The 15,533-nt window shown below is 49.5% G+C and overlaps 1 protein-coding gene across 2 annotated transcripts in view; it reads right to left on the bottom strand.

Annotated features, from left to right (window-relative positions):
* Nucleotides 1-1,635: 1,635 nt before the first annotated feature.
* MAP3K3 (mitogen-activated protein kinase kinase kinase 3) overlaps nt 1,636-15,533 on the bottom strand; it is a 33,294-nt gene continuing 19,396 nt past the window's right edge. For both annotated transcript variants that reach the window (XM_065856137.2, XM_065856138.2), the window contains exons 10-17: nt 14,914-14,981; nt 14,580-14,672; nt 13,593-13,784; nt 12,384-12,532; nt 10,601-10,732; nt 9,854-9,983; nt 8,462-8,639; nt 1,636-6,119 (exon numbers count right to left, since the gene is read on the bottom strand). In XM_065856137.2, the coding sequence (XP_065712209.2) occupies nt 5,891-6,119; nt 8,462-8,639; nt 9,854-9,983; nt 10,601-10,732; nt 12,384-12,532; nt 13,593-13,784; nt 14,580-14,672; nt 14,914-14,981 (1,171 nt within the window). In that variant the 3' untranslated portion in view covers nt 1,636-5,890. The remainder of the gene's footprint in view (nt 6,120-8,461; nt 8,640-9,853; nt 9,984-10,600; nt 10,733-12,383; nt 12,533-13,592; nt 13,785-14,579; nt 14,673-14,913; nt 14,982-15,533) is intronic.

Here is a 15,533-nt window from a genome sequence, read left to right as displayed (position 1 = left end):
ACCCCCGGCCCCCACCAGCAGATGCTCCGTTCCCTGCGGCCGGTGCGATGGGCACCAGAACTGGGCTGACTGGGACTGGTCTGGTTCGGATCAGCCCACATCTGCTGGGCTGTGGTGGTTGGATGGCACAGACCCTACAAATTGATGACCCCAACAGGTCCGGCCAGGCGGGAGAGCAGCAAAGCCAGGGAAAGCAGGTGAGTCTGCTTTTAATTATCATTTACCTCCTTCCTCCACACACACCGAGATGAGCTCAAAAGCATACGCATTTGGGAACCTTGTGTCTTTCCAACGCTACGGGAGCCAAGCCTTTCGGAGCCCACACAGCACAGAAACTACCAGCAGAGCAACAGCCTTGGGGTAACAGCAAGAGCCTCGTTCCATCACCGGTAACATCGGCTCCTGCTGAGCACATCCTTTCTGCCCCAAACACCGTCCTTTCTGCCCCAAACACCGTCCTTTCTGCCCCAAACACCGTCCTTTCTGCCCCAAACATCACTGCGAGCATCCTGACACAGCCAGGGGAACAGGAGCTCAATGGAACAGAGAACAAGAAGTGTGTGGGTGATGCACAGGGGTCCCACCCAGGACCAACAGATAGAATGTATAGATGTGGTTTTAACCCAGGTCGCTGTGCAACTCGTCCCTAAGGTCCCTCTGGGGCTCTGTGTGGCTGCGGTCACACTGGATTTTGGGGAAGAGATGTGCTGGGTGACCTTTTTAGTTAAGAGATTTTTAAAGGACGGGTGTGTCAGTGGTGGGGACCACCCGGGGATTTGCACTCAGGGACCCCAACAAGGCTCCTGCTGAGTTTCAGCTTCAACCGTCCCCAATGTGCAGGCGCTGCCACCATTCACACGGTGACAAAAGCCACCTGCTCGGTGCCGCTTCTGCTTTCCTGCTGTCCTTGCTCCCCGCTCCCTCGCCTTGGCGGCTGCTGCACGGCGGGGCACTCAGATACGGAACATTTTTAACTACACATACGAGCACAGAAACCTCTCACCGATGTCGCAGGAAGGGACGGAGCACGTGCGAGCACAGGAGGTGTGAGATCTCCAGCCCTATCTCCATCGTTGTCTGCAGTCCCTTTTATTCCGATTTTGAGAGCAGGAACCCACGACCAGGCTCTATATTATCAAAACAAGCCGCAGCGAGCTGAGCCAGGCAGGGAAGCGAATCTGATGAGGATCAGACACGTTCGATACAGAACATTTCACAGAACGGAGCAGCGACAGCAAACTGCACGCAGCGAAACCCCGAGGGTAACACAGGCGGGAAGATGCTCTAAACACATTGAGCTTTGCTTATCTGCCAGATACATTTCAAAGGTGCAGTGTCACAAATGACACCCCCTTAACGCGTCTCTGGGAGGCTTCTGTGAAACAAATACCTTTACAAATGCCCCAACATTGCGTCTTTGCCCCTTCCTCAGAGGCAGCTTTGTGGAGGACACGCTTACCTGATCCAAGAGGCAACGCTTCCCGAACAGGACACTTCTCCATCTGTCTCGAAGAATTAATTCCTGAAAGGAAAATTAGAAGGAAAACGAGTTAATTGTCTAATTCACTTATCCTGAGGCACCGCTTACACAGGAAGGAAGAGACGCTGCATTGCACGCAACCACCACAAAAAGGCTTTCATATAAATGATAATTTTATTGTAAATAAAATGATACATTGGCCTGGCTTTGCACTGCAAGCCCCCGGTCGGTATATATAGACTACTGCTTCAAGGTCTTCTGCACAATCCAGGTTACAGCCGCTTCTCCCCGCTCTGCGCGGTTTATTTGACCTGTGGACGCCTGCCTGACGCAAAGTCCCTTCCCGCGTTCCCTTCCTACCCGGGACACCCAGAGCTGCTGGGGGGGATCTGCGCCTAAACGAGCCTGAGGGCTAAAGACCTGAAGCCCCAAAATGCAATTAAACCACAGAATGCACCTGGTTTTCTTCTAAAAACTCAAGGCAGGCTGAATTCTCCCAGCTCCGAGGGCAGATACCAAGGTGGCAGCCCCAGGATGGTGTGGATTACAATATATATTATAAAACCTCTCCATCTAGCAGCTACTGACCTGAGCACCACTCACTGGGGTATCAGGCCCCTCTACAGCTCCAATTATCTGGCCTTTGCTTATCAGACAAAGCGTGTACAGCGGGAATACGCATTTATATTCACTGCGGTGTCACGAGTTATCCAGGCTCAGCTGGAAACAACACGTGTCACCCGAGCAGGGACCAACCTGCCCCTCGGTCAGCTGGGTTTGGTAATGAACGGCAATGGGAACTGTTTGGAGCCTCTTCAAGTCCTTTGGGATATTAGTCCAGAAATTAAAATAACATCCAAATCGCTGCAAGGCGCTGCCGTTCCAACAGGCCGAGATCAGACTTCCCGGAGAACACGCACATAACCTGGAGTGCACAGAATCGTCACGCCGAGACCAAAACGCCAGCGCTTCGTTTCCTAACCAGCTCGGGGACACCCAAATCCCCACCGCTCCCAGGTCCCCCTGCTGGGAATATTGGGATATTTCCCGCTCCGCTTCAGCCGTTCCAGGACAAGGGGACTCCCGAAAGGTGTTTTCCTTCCAACATTTCCTTCTCCATTTCTGCAGCACCTTCCATCGCGGATCCCAGTGCTCAATATTCGCTCTGTATCCCCGGAGGGAGCAGCAGAAATAGCGCCGTGACATTTGGAATGGACACAATAGCTTATTGTGAGCCTGGCGCTCCCTCCTCCCGCCCCAAATGAATGAGTTTATTCCCAATTTTTTCCAATTCTGCCAGGATAGAGAGGCCAGACGTAATTCAATTGCCAAGCAGAATTACATTGATGTCCACTCGAGACTTTTCCTGGCAGGGCCGCGTTAAGAGGCTGGGGTACAGGTGTCGGCCCCAAACTTATCCACCGTGGCAGTGGAGTTAGGAGTCCAGATCTTCCCTTAACGCAATGGAGAGGGCTGTGAGGAAACAAAGGAGGCGTTTTGGCTCGGCTCTACTCGTTATAAACCATCAGCAAATTCTCTGCAAAACCAGCTGCTTTTTTTCCTTTTTTAAATTCATAAAGGCGTCAAATTTATTTCCCGCCCTCCCCCCCGCCCCGTAACAGTCGATATATATAAAAATCACCAAATATGATCTTTTACGATATAAATAAAAAAAAAAAGTATGAGGCATCACCGTTTACATGATGTAAAAAGAGCTAAAAAAGAGCGATATAAACTACATTCATGAAAGTGCATCTCCAAACATACAATAATGCTTTGGCTTGTTCCTGTGCCGAACGGGTGGCGTTGGGTCAGGGACTGGAATACGAGAGAAGTCCAAGCTGGCACCCCGTGTTCTCTGTCACTAATTGCTAATTACTGCTCGTTAATACAGACCGGCATACACGTGCGTAGGCAGAGCAGGCGCATTTCAGCGCAGGCCCAGCGGGGAAAGGCCCGTCAGCCCGGGGAGGCTCTTTGCTCTGGACCAGCTTTCCGTGATGAGGTAAAAACCACAACAGATCCTGAGGATTTAGTTGCTTTGAAACATTAAGCGACACCGTTTCCCCACGCCCTGTTCTCTCCCGAAACACAACGAGGTGGGATAGCGAGGAAACACCGTGGGAAAGGGGCTCGGTTTGGTGAGGACAAGCCAAGAAAAAGCGATGCAGATGGGATCACCGCGCGCTCCGGCGCCGCGTGGCCAACAAAACCCTCCAATCTTTGGTATATTTAGGTGCTCATTGCAAGGCCTAGGAGTGCTGAACACCCCACTCCGTCACTCGGGCTACGGGAATGACTCCACGTTCCTCCGCAGCAAAGTGGTGTGAAACCGTTTACGCTGCAGCAAAGTGGTGTAAAAGCACCGACGCCGCAGCAAAGCGCCGTAAACGCTCCCGAAAGCGGAAAGGAAGCGTCACATCCCCGCTTCCCATCAGTGCGAGCGGCAGCGAAGCGCAGCCCAAAAATCAGGGCACGTGTCGTGACAACTTGGAGTGAAGCTCCAGGTTTGGGAAAGATGAAGAGAAGTGCTCGCCCTAGAATTAAATAACTAGGGAGCAGGGGCTTCTGTAAAAGATACCCCCTAAGTGCCTGCAACCGAAGCGGTGCATCCTTGCAGTAATCCCAAAAATGAAAGCACCACCAGCTTCTTTTCACCTGTTACACATTGTTTGGCACAGAGAAAAACTCTTCAGACTGTTAAACCCTTTCAGGGCTTTTGGTTGGTTGGGGTTTTTTAGGGTTCTCTTTTTTTTCCCCACTCTCAATTCAACACAATATTTATCAAAACGTGCTCGTTCTGCTATTAGCGCTCACTTAAAAACCGTTCATTTCAATGCATTAGAAAAGTCATTTTCAAGTTTTTATGGGGGAGAAGAGCGGAGGAACGTGGAGCCTTAATACGGCTTCCCATGGGAGAGCAGAACAACTTCAGCGTTGCTCTACAAAGCAACATATTCACTAATAATAAATTTGCTTTTCCTAGTTTCACTTCACGCAGGTAACTTGTAATTACTCCGTGAATCCCTGATACTTGAAAACCGTTGGTCTTCTCTGAGTGAAATCAGGGTTATTGGTGCCCAAATCAACACCCGGTATTTGAAGCCATTAAGTCATGGGTTCTCAGAGACGTGGTGACCGTTCAAAATCACCTGGGTACATTTTGCTGGTACCTGCAGGGGGATGTCTGGTTCATTTTAGAATATACCGGTATTACACGTTCGCCCTGATCCACTGTTTCACTTAAAAGCTTATTTAAATAGGGCCATAACACTCTATGGAAATCTTAAATGAACACTTGCACACCTGTAACACAAAATGCACACACTGAAGGGCTGAGCTCGATCCTAACTCACTGTGCACAGGTCAAACTCACGTCCAGCTAATTCTCCCCATGAAAAACTCCGTCTCCTACCAGGCCAGGTCCTCAAAGGAACACCTAAGCTTTTGCTGAAGTGAATTCCTGGCACCAGATGAGCGCTCTTTGGTTTGAAGGATGGTAAAAAGTTACCAGACAGAAAAGAGGTGCCAGAGAAGGCTGCTCCGCACAGCTCGCTGCCCCAAGGGCTCCGGCGGGACCCGGCAGCCCCAGGGAGGCGAACGGGAGCACGGATCTGTTGGCTGTGAGGACGCACAGCAAGCGACACAGTCTGGATTCTAGGACGGACCAAGCCTTGGAAATCAAGCTCTGCATTTTCTGATGTCAGCGGGAGAACCTCCATCGCAGGCCCCGCAGCGACTGCGCTCTGCTGAAACTCCTCTGACTACCCTGACGCTTGGCTAGAAAGACTTCCCTCACCCCCACCCCAGAATCCATGGTTTTCAGATATAAAATAACACTATTCACATACTTCTGAATCAGTATTTTCTGAACACCTTCAGATGCTGAATACTTAAGAAGAAAAACAAAATAGATAATTATGTAGCGAGCGCATGCTCAATGCCACATGGCTTTTGCTGGATTCGTGTACTGCAGACGCCTCTAAAGCCCCGGCAGCCCGGAAAACAGGGACCCACGCGTAGCGAGCTGGTCTGGATGGTTGCTGCACGTTTCTTTCTGAAGAGTGCAGCTCTAATTCCCACTTTGGTTCAGATTTCTTCCGTGTTCCACCAGCGAGACGATTCCTCGCTTCGTCCTGCAGGAAGCACACAGCCAGCTGCCATCCACGTCAAGGTAACCAGGGCAAGAACGCAGCTCTGTTCGGACGGCTGTCGGTGGAATAAACGTTAGTCCAGCAAACAAAGGTATCAGGCACAAGAGCAGACCCCGGGTTCCTTGGCATAATTCCCCCAAAGGACTAGGACGGCTGGAGTTGGCATTTGGAAGATGCAGCACCACAACGGGCAGTCGCAACTAAACCAGACTGGGCACGGAAAGCCCATCAGGAGCTGCTTGGCGAGGGAGGTAATTCAGTACTGGAGCTGTGCAAACTGGTGTCTGAGCAGCTCTTCAGCAGAGGGTCTGTGCCTGGCTTCCACAAAGATCTGCTTTAGGAAGTCCCGGCAATGTTCTGATATGTGAGAGGGGAGCTGGGGGTTGGTGGGTTGGGTGGCGATTTTGAAAATGGCAGCCATGGCTTCGTACTCTGCCCACGGCGGCTTCTCGGTCAGCATTTCCACAACAGTACAACCGAGGCTCCTGGAAAAGCAGACGGGAAAAAATACAGAGTGAGAACCGACTCACAGAATAACGCGCAGCGTTATTTCCGAGCTGGCAACATCGAGGAAGAGCTCTGCTCCCAACACGGCCAGAAAACGGATTTGTGCTCAGCAAACCCCGTGTGCGTGGGCTCTGAGCCGGAGCTGCCGGCGTCGCTGCCGCCGGGCTCGCCGGGAAGCGCTGGGCAGGGAGGTGTTCCCGCCGCACTGCACCGCACCGCAGCGCACTGCACCGCAGCGCCATCTGCACAGCCCCGCTGCGCGCAGATCCTGCTCTCTGAACATTTGCTTTAGCAGCAGGGGACGGGAGGAACACGAGAGGGCCCCGAAGGCACCGCTCGACCTCAGCCATCTTTCGGGTGCTGCTGCTACTGCTCTGTCTCAAAGGCACTTGCTGAGTTGAAGGGAGGAAATGTACTTTTAAACCGAGGTTCAGCGAATGGGAGCTGGTGTGACCACACAAAGCACCTTCAGTAAAATCCCTTTCAGTGCATGTGGGGAAAAAACCCCTTCACATTTCCACTTCACAAGGAACCGAGCACGGTAGACAGTCAAAAAATCTTAAAGTCTTAGCAGCTCCAAACGGAGAAGGCAGGAAGTTCAAATGCCAGTAGGCAGATGCATTGTCACATTAAGGCAAAACTCGTAGTAAAATTAACAGGGCTCTGCAGGCTAATTAAAGACAAGAACGTGATTATGGGGATGGACATTGTTGAGCCACCTTTCCAAAGCAAGCGTGACACTGAGACTTTCATGGGGAAGATGGGTTGGCAGTGATTGGGTTTTGTTCAAAAACGCTGAATTGCTTCCTCCGGGCCACGGATTAAACAGAAGCGGTAAGTGAACCTCTAATACCCAGTCCTGTGTTTCGATCGCCCCACTCCATTCAAAAGGCAAAACCTGCTCTTCTACCTCTAAGCTAAACCTTCTTTTGAAGTGGAAAGCAAAGCAAAGCCACTTTCAGAGGCAGACTCGCAGCAGCTGCCAAGACAAGGAAGGAAAGGAATTAAATCCAGTGAATATGCAAGAAACGACTTCTTCACAAGGTTTAAAATCCAACGTGAAAATTTTACGCTGGTTTCCAGCCATTGAAGCCTTACTAGAAGAGAGAACAGAAAATGCAAACCATGTGTGCTCAAGTGCTGGGGGTTTGCTCAAGAGCAAGCAGGGCTATATTATTGTTTAGACTGATTTATACCGTTTAAGCAGATCCGGTTTCTTTAAGATATTCAGCAAACAGCAGGAATGTTTTTCATGTCAAGTCACTCCAGCAATAACAAATAGCTCACATATTCTGCTATTTAGGAAAGAGAAGACTGGAGAGGGGCCTGCAGCGGTGGCGCGAAGCCAGGGGGCCAGATCCGCTACGGCTCCGAGCCCCTCGGCCCAACGCGTCCACCCCGGGACTAACGCTGCGCTGGAAAGTTCTGAGCCCTGCAATGACGATGGGGGTCGCAGGAACGCGTCTCTTTGATGGGAACAGACCCGTGACAGCACCCACAGGAAAGCCACAACTGCACCAGCCCGCGGGGAAGGGCACGTGCTCCGTTCTCTCCCCAGGCGTCTCAACTGGGAGCGTATCCAGAACTTAACTCTTCGCACACGAGACAAATTTGAGCTGTTTCCCCTCACTGCTTGTACAGGAAACTGCGTTTACCTTGTTTCGCTGTGGACACACAAACACACCTTTGGTCGTTGTGTTCAGTTTTCTAATCTCACCTTTTTAAGGCCTCCAAAACTAACATTTGGACCATTTTGCTTTTTCCTTTCGACAGAGGCTGTTTCTTGGCTATGCCAATAATAGCATGACTCCAGTTTCCATTCATGCATACTTCAGCTCACCTCCGATCTGACCTGCATCTTTTGTGTTATTCCAGGTTTGGGCATCTTCCCTTTAAAGCTCTGTCAACACACTCAAACCCTATTCCTTTCACTTCCACAGTGTTCTGCGCATATCTCTCATTTTATGGCAAAATGAATGGACACTCCCTAAACAACCTTCATTCTCTCCTAAAAGGGATGGAAAAGGATGGAAACCTCACACCAGAAAAAGTCAGAAAACAGCAAATCGGCTCAGTTTGAGGCAGGAAGGAGTGGAAACTGTTCCTGAAGAGCTGAATGAGCAGTTGTGTGCCGACACTGCAAAGCGCGGCCTGCAGCAGGTCATGTGCTGAGTCCACACCAACCGCTTCACCTTAAACCGGTCTCGCTTTTGATCCAGGTAAAACCCGACTTTGGATATACAGCTGACAGAATGCGTGTGTCTTATCTCGCTCCAGAAAAGCTGTCACTTGATCTAGAGGTAGAAAGTCAAAGGCTCACCATACGTCTGCTTTTCTTCCATAGCCTTCTCCGCTGATCACCTCAGGGCTCATCCAGTACGGCGTGCCGGTGACGGAGCGGATCCCTGTTCCAGACATGCAGATTGTCTGCAGCCGTTTGCTGGCCCCAAAGTCCCCAAGCTTCACGTTCCCAGCAGAGTCACGGAGAATATTGGCTCCTGGACAAGAAAAGAAGAATTGAGACAGCTGTTTTCATGCAATCCAGCTGTTGGACCCGCAGCCTCCAGAGCTGATATCCAACCCAGAAATACCCATGCTCATGGTATGGCTTTTCCCCCATTAATCCTCAGGTGACCTGCTGAACATCATTTCTTTATTTCAGGCTGTAGACAAGCCAATCGCTAATGGCTGCAAATGGGAAAAACTGCAGGGGAAAAACACAAGGAAGTGAAGGGGGAAGGGAAATGAGAGCTGAGTCAGCACCATCATTGTTCCTCTGTGTGTAAACAGCTCAGCCTATGCAGGGCCCCAGGCTCAGATAGGACAGGATTTCATTGAGATGCTGCTTTGGCGAGTAGAACCCTCGCGTTCTGGTCAGCTGGGTAACAGATGTAGCTAATTAAACCACTTTGAACTCCTACAATAAACAAGTCAATCTCCACTTTACTTGGTCAGAGGTCCTGAACATGAAGTACCAGGGTGAAAAAGCAAACTGAAGAGCGTAGCTTGTATGTGGACAAAAACTAAGGCTTAGACACCAAAACCAACTCTTCCTCCAAAGCCACAATACCATCACGAACCCTGCGTTGCCACTAACCAGTCTGTGTCTCTGAAATACTCCTGCCCTCAAATAGAATGCACTTGCGCTTTATCACTTCACTTCCCCACTGGAAGAGCAGAATTTGGAGTAACAAGCCTGTCCACCCAGCACCCTGCGGCACGTGAACAGTTTGGCTTAGCTGGGTGCAAACTAGAGAATAAGCCACCGGGCAGGAAAAGATTTGGTAAAGAGCATCGCGTGAGCAGCACACAAGGTGTTATTCAAGAATCAGCAGCTCACTTCTCTTCGCCAGCCTAGGGAGGATGCAATGAAGATTTAGAGGCAGGAACAAGAGGGTATTTTCCCAGCAACGAGCACTCTCCTGGTCCCTCTAGAGCACAGAAAAATGTGTGTGGTGTCTGCCACAGCTGCTGACGTTAACTCTTCACGAGACTGGTTGGCTCCACAGGGTTATATTGGGAAGAGGAAGATTAAGGACTAATCCCAGCAGCTCTACATGGAAGGCTGGGGGTTCTTACCCAGAGGAGGCAGCACAGAGCCTGCGGTAAGCAGGATTGTCAAGAGCGGGCATGGAGCTTTTCTTAACACTCGGTTTCTTTTTTCAGAGTTTCTTTAGCAATGCCATACACAGAAATCACCCGCCGATCTCACCCTTGATGTCCCTGTGCACAATCATGTTGCTGTGAAGGTACGAGACTCCCTCGAGGATCTGCCGGGTGTATTTCCGAGTGACGTTTTCCGTGAGAGCACCGTATGCCTTCAGCTGGTCCTTCACCGACCCCTGGCCAAAAGCAAACAGAACGGATCAGCGAAGAAAGGACAAACCACAAATCTCGCAGCCTCCGTTCAACTCCTGCGAGCCGTGACTGCGTTATGCACGCAACCGGCAGAGCAATGAATTCTGGCCTCTTCTAAAGGCTTTATGGGAGGCTCTCAGAGCATCTTGCCCTATGAAACCCCTTTTAAGAAATTAAGGGCACAGCCTAACAGTTCAGCAGTCTGATCCGGGTCAAAAGTCTCCCTTTTTGCAGGGTCAGCTTGCGCTTGATTTGCTGGACAATATGACTCTGCTAATTCAGTCAGCCCGATTTACAAGTTGGCCCAAGTCCTTCGAAGTACTTTGGGAGAACAAATTTAGGCTGAAGAAAAGAACTGGCTTTAGTGACTCACGAAGCTAATGTATTTCAAGCACAAGATACTTAAGAAAAGAAAATAAAACAAAAGAGCATCAATAAAAAGCAAGCGGTGGCATTATAAAGCCAGTATGAGAAAGGGGCATACCTAAGAGTAATAAATTGGATTACATAGTTCAGGTAATCAGGGCAAGTAACAAACCCACTAAGGAACCACCCGTTTCTCTTCGTGACCTGCGGCTGTGCCGCCCGTGTCAGCTCTCACCCCGGGCATGTACTCCATGAAGATGGTCAAGGTCTTCTCCGCCCGATCCCGTAAGCAGCCGTAATACTGAACAATACGCTCGTGCTGGAGATTCTTCAGCAGCTGAATTTCACACTCCAGGGCGCTCACTTCCTATGGGTGTTGAAGGAGAAAATGAGGTTCTGGCCCCAGGAAGTGTTCCATCCCAATCAATGTGTCCATGTCACCGGCAGGACAAGACCCCTACAACACCGCACAGGTCCCATCCACGGCACTGGTTCACCGACTGCTTGGCAAAGGCCAACACGACATGAATCCCTACTGCAGAGCAACCGGGTCAGCATTGGTGCAGCACCATCTCTGGATTTAGTACCAGAAAAACCTTGTTTCTTGTCTTGATTCTGTCAGCTGAATGTCTTCATCCAAATCGGTTGTGAGCATCCTTTACACACAGACTGGACCTCACTTCTCACCACCAAGCTGAGGGCAGTGAGTGTTAATTTCATTTAAAGAAAAGTAATAATAAAAATTTCAAAAAGCTCTGAATCCACTCACAGAATTGCCAGGAATGTTCTGCAGGAACCTCAGCCCGTTACAGAGCACAACCACAGGTCCTGAGCTCCAAAAGAGTCCTTTGTCACCCAGTTTTGTTCTGAATCAACCTCAGAAATGGGTTCCTCTCTTATTCACTGCAAAGAACCTGGAGCTACACACCTGAAATGGATTCTCTGCTTTATTGCAGACACCAGGGTATCACAGCCAGAGGCAAAAAGCCCATCCAACAATTTCAGACTGAACTGGAGATGTTTGCTGCCCAGGAACAGGATCGGGTTCTGGCTGAATCCAGAGAACGAACAGGCTGAACATCAAAGGTACCAGAGCACGAGGATTTATGGAAAAAGAAATGATGGTTTCCCCAGAATTAGTCCCAGTCACACACGGAACCAGAGGAAGTCGCTTAATTGGCCCAACTGATAGTTTAAGGTTTGGAGTTTTAGCGCCTTCAAAATATATTCCAGCCTGTTCTTCCCTGGCTCAGAGTCACCGTCTGATTTACAACAGAGACACAGCGGAACTCAGAACGTACCAAGTTAGGGCTTCTCTTGGCACCAGTGTCTCATATAAAAATCAGCATAATTAAATCTTCATGGATCAGCTATTCCAGATCAAAGTGGATGTGTTGAATATTGGCAAACCGGTGGGTGCGTGGTTAAAACGCGAGCGAAGGAGCGAGCGGCCCCGCCGGCTGCCCCCCCTGCGCAGGGAGCCCTGTGCCAGCCTCTCATTTCAAGGCGCCCCTTCCCATCTCCCTGTTTCTCGCACGTTGTCACGTCGCTGTTCTCGATCCATTCACACATCACAGCTCGGTTTGGTTTAAGGACAGGGAGAATTCAGAAGCAGACACCAGTAATTAATACACTTGATACAGGACCTTCCATACAAACCCAGAAAGGGGGTTTGCAAGTGTATGCAGCTTTTTTTTTGTTGTAAAAAGGAAAAAGTTCTACTCTTTCTGGGTTTAGTTTCATTCACATCCATGTCTACCCAGGAACACAGGGCAGTCCAGTATTCCTCAAGTAACCTGGCAACAAACCACAAAGCTGAGGAGGCAGAGCCAAAAACAAAGCCAGAAAATGGATTTTAGTTTCAGGTTGGAGTTAATAAGATGGAAAAGTAATTTTTAAATGACTCTTATTCCTCTCCACATGACTTGAAACCCTAGCACAAACCAAACAGGATCCCGGCTTTCGAGGACAGGCACACAGGCCCTTCGCAGGATCCCAGAGTCTGCGATGAGCGTTACCTTGCTCGTCTCCAGGCTCTCGGGGTCGAACTGGACCTGCTTGGCCGCAAGTTCTCTGCCCGTGTCCACGTCGTAGCACAAGTACACGCGACCGAAGGCGCCCTGGCCCAGCAGTTTTCCTCGTCGCCAGTTTATCGGAGCACTCGGAGCTACAAAATGAGCAGCAACGATTTTTCTTTTCATTATACTATTCCAGGATAACGGCGAAATTTTCAAAGATCAATCCCTTAGAACAGATATTTCGCAGTCAAAGAAAAAAGACATGAGGGACTCTCCCCGTGCCAGAACTCGAGCAGAATCCAACCATCCGGACTCTCAGGACCTGCTGTCCGGCGTCTCATTAAAAAGAAAACTGCAAAACATTTTGGAAAGATGGACCGCAGACAAGCTCTTCTGTGAGGGTGACGACATTTCATCATTCTACATCATTATCTTAAGAGATGGGGCAGCAATTAAACAGCATCGGGAAACAGCAGCGAGTTAGAGTTCTCACTGTTCCACTGCACAAGCAGCAACGTCCTGACCCAGACTGACACCTGAGCCCAGTGTTCCAGCCTGCACTTAATACCAAAACACACTGCGCAAAGACCAGCGCTTCAGCTCTAACTTCGAACGCCATCCCGCCAGGCTCATGCAGTGCAATGCATCTGATTATGTTGTATCTAAGAAGAAACTTTAAAAACAAAGGAACCAGCCATCTGGACAGTGTGAAAATACAGAAGAGCTGGGAGATCAGCTCTGCCATGGCTAATTTAATCAGATTTACTGCCAGTCCGTGTTCTAGTGTGTTGCTTAGCGTGCTGCATTCATGTCTTCGTTTCAATCCTTAAATTACGGGGATATCTGAAGTTCATCAGTAACGATTTATGGTCCATTTCTTTTTCTGACAACGTAAAGTCCCCAGAAAACAACCCAGGAATGCTATTAATACAGAAATAAATCTTTCTACTACGGAGCAAGCGAAATAAATACAGCCCTTAACTAGTAAAATAACCGCAATCCACAAGCCTAAAGCAAAAGCTGGCTCCAAGTGCATGACCATGTATGCTTAGGAGAGGATTGTCTCGTAGGTGAGACAGACCCATCTCAACACACGGCCACGTAATTAAGTTGTTTTGAATGGCTTAAAATCGAACTATGGACACATATTGGGTCTGGAGTTCACCTCTCCTTGCCTGTAACCCCAACGACCATGGGGCGAGCGCTTACATTTGGTGGGAACGTTCCTCTCCTGCACCCCGAGGGCGTTCTCGCTGTCCGCACTTCGCAGGCGGCCCCGCGGGTCCAGGTACTGCAGCGCCAGGCCCAGGTTCTCTCCGTTGGTGCTTAAGGAACGACTTGAAGGGACCAGGGTGAAAAGATTCCCCTGGTGCCGCCGTATCCGGGGAAACGTCCTCCGGCCTGGAGAAAAAGAGTTGAACTTCTAAACAATATGTTTACAAGGTAACGGCTGAAGGTTGAGCAATGAAGAGAAGGGAGAGAAAAAAGCCACGTTCTGGTCTTTTCTCCTGGAGCAGAATCTACTGCCAAACAGGCAAGATGCAAAAATATAACAGCTGAGGGGTGATGCTGCTTGAGTTGAGTGCAGCGCTGGATCGTCCCCAAAGCAGACGGGAGGGAACACTCTGTAATGGCCTCGGTGCAGTACTGCAAGATCTAAACTTGCCTTCCAAAGCAGAAACCTGGATTACAGGCAACCACAGAAGCTCTGAGGCCTGTTAACAACCACACAGATGGAGTAACTCTGGATAACATGCAAATAAGAGTGACAACCAAAGATCATGACAACTTGTGCCTCTGATGGAACGCAGAGAAACTCATTTCCACAGAGCCATCTGACTAGCAGAGATGCCATTCTTCAAGTCACCAGTATCTTTAAAAGACCCAGAAGCAAGTTTGTGTTGTGAATTAGCAAAACATAACGAATCCCTGAGGTAGAAACCCACTATATGTCCCCAAGAGTCATAACTACACCCACTGCTCAACCCTTGCAGTCACTGATCAGCCTGGGTGTCCCCAGAAAGGGCAAAACGAACTAAGAATTTCAAAGAGCCGTCGTGGGTTGCAATGAGAACGTGTCACCACACATGGCAGCCCGTCCAGCCCCTTCAGCGGGGAGCCACGCGTGCCCCCGGGCGTTGCTGTGGCCTCGTCCTCCTTTTCAGGCCTGGAATCGAAGGTGTGAGAACAACTCACCGTCGTTGTAGTCCTTGTGCTGCATGGAGACGTTGTAGCGCCGGGGGTAGGTGCCACCTTTCCCCGCTTTGTCGTAGATCTGATTCTCACGGTCTGCAAGGAGATGCAGGGAAAGTAGTGAGGTGCCTTCAAAAAGTATACATTCCAATGACAGGATTTTCCTCTAACAGCAGTTTTTTTTAGACAGAGGTGGGTAACCAATAACTTCACAGTTTTTTTCAGGCAACATATCCCCAGTTGTTCTACTTATACAATCCCAGCAAGGGTGGAGGGCGGCCAGCAAACAGCAGAAAATGTCAGGATCAAATACTATTTATACCTGACACTGACATACCTGAGAACTCCTGCCTGTTATCAGGAAAGCTTTGCGCCCTTGACATCCGTGACTTCCGAAAAGAAGGACTAGTAAAGAAAGAAGGCAAGAATAAGCTTTGCGATCTATTGGAGTCAAACCTACAAGGACTTCAAATAAAAGCCAATGTATTTGCACACTGGTAACGGTGACTCTCAAATCCGTGTCCCTGCAATAATTCCACACGACATCTGCAAGGCTGGTCAGGCCATTTCCCACGTGGGCAGACATTTCTCTCAGTTTGTGCTATTTTTCAGTGGCTCCCCAGCCTCCGGTTTGAGACTTCAAAACATGCTGAGGCCCAATATCGCAGGTGCCCAGCACCACCTCAAGCAACACCGACAGCAAAGGGAAGGAAAAGATGTAGAGCACCAGCCTATGGCAAACTCTCCAAAGGAAGAGCCCCTCTATTTGCCTTTGGGATTAATATTATCTTTTGCAGGACACAGGAATCCAGTGTAATGATATATTTCTGTAGCCTTGGAATATGTTGTTGCTTTCTTTTTTAACTGAACAAGCAGAGTCTTGTCTAAAATAGATTTAATACCTTGCGGTCAGATTTTCTCAGGCTCTATGCAGACAGCACGCTTTAGAACTTTGTA

Source organism: Patagioenas fasciata, chromosome 22, assembly GCF_037038585.1.
Source record: "Patagioenas fasciata isolate bPatFas1 chromosome 22, bPatFas1.hap1, whole genome shotgun sequence".
In the NCBI taxonomy this organism is placed as follows: domain Eukaryota; kingdom Metazoa; phylum Chordata; class Aves; order Columbiformes; family Columbidae; genus Patagioenas; species Patagioenas fasciata.
The sequence above is the reverse complement of the archived record's forward strand: the minus strand, read 5'-3'. Positions and strand labels throughout refer to the sequence as shown.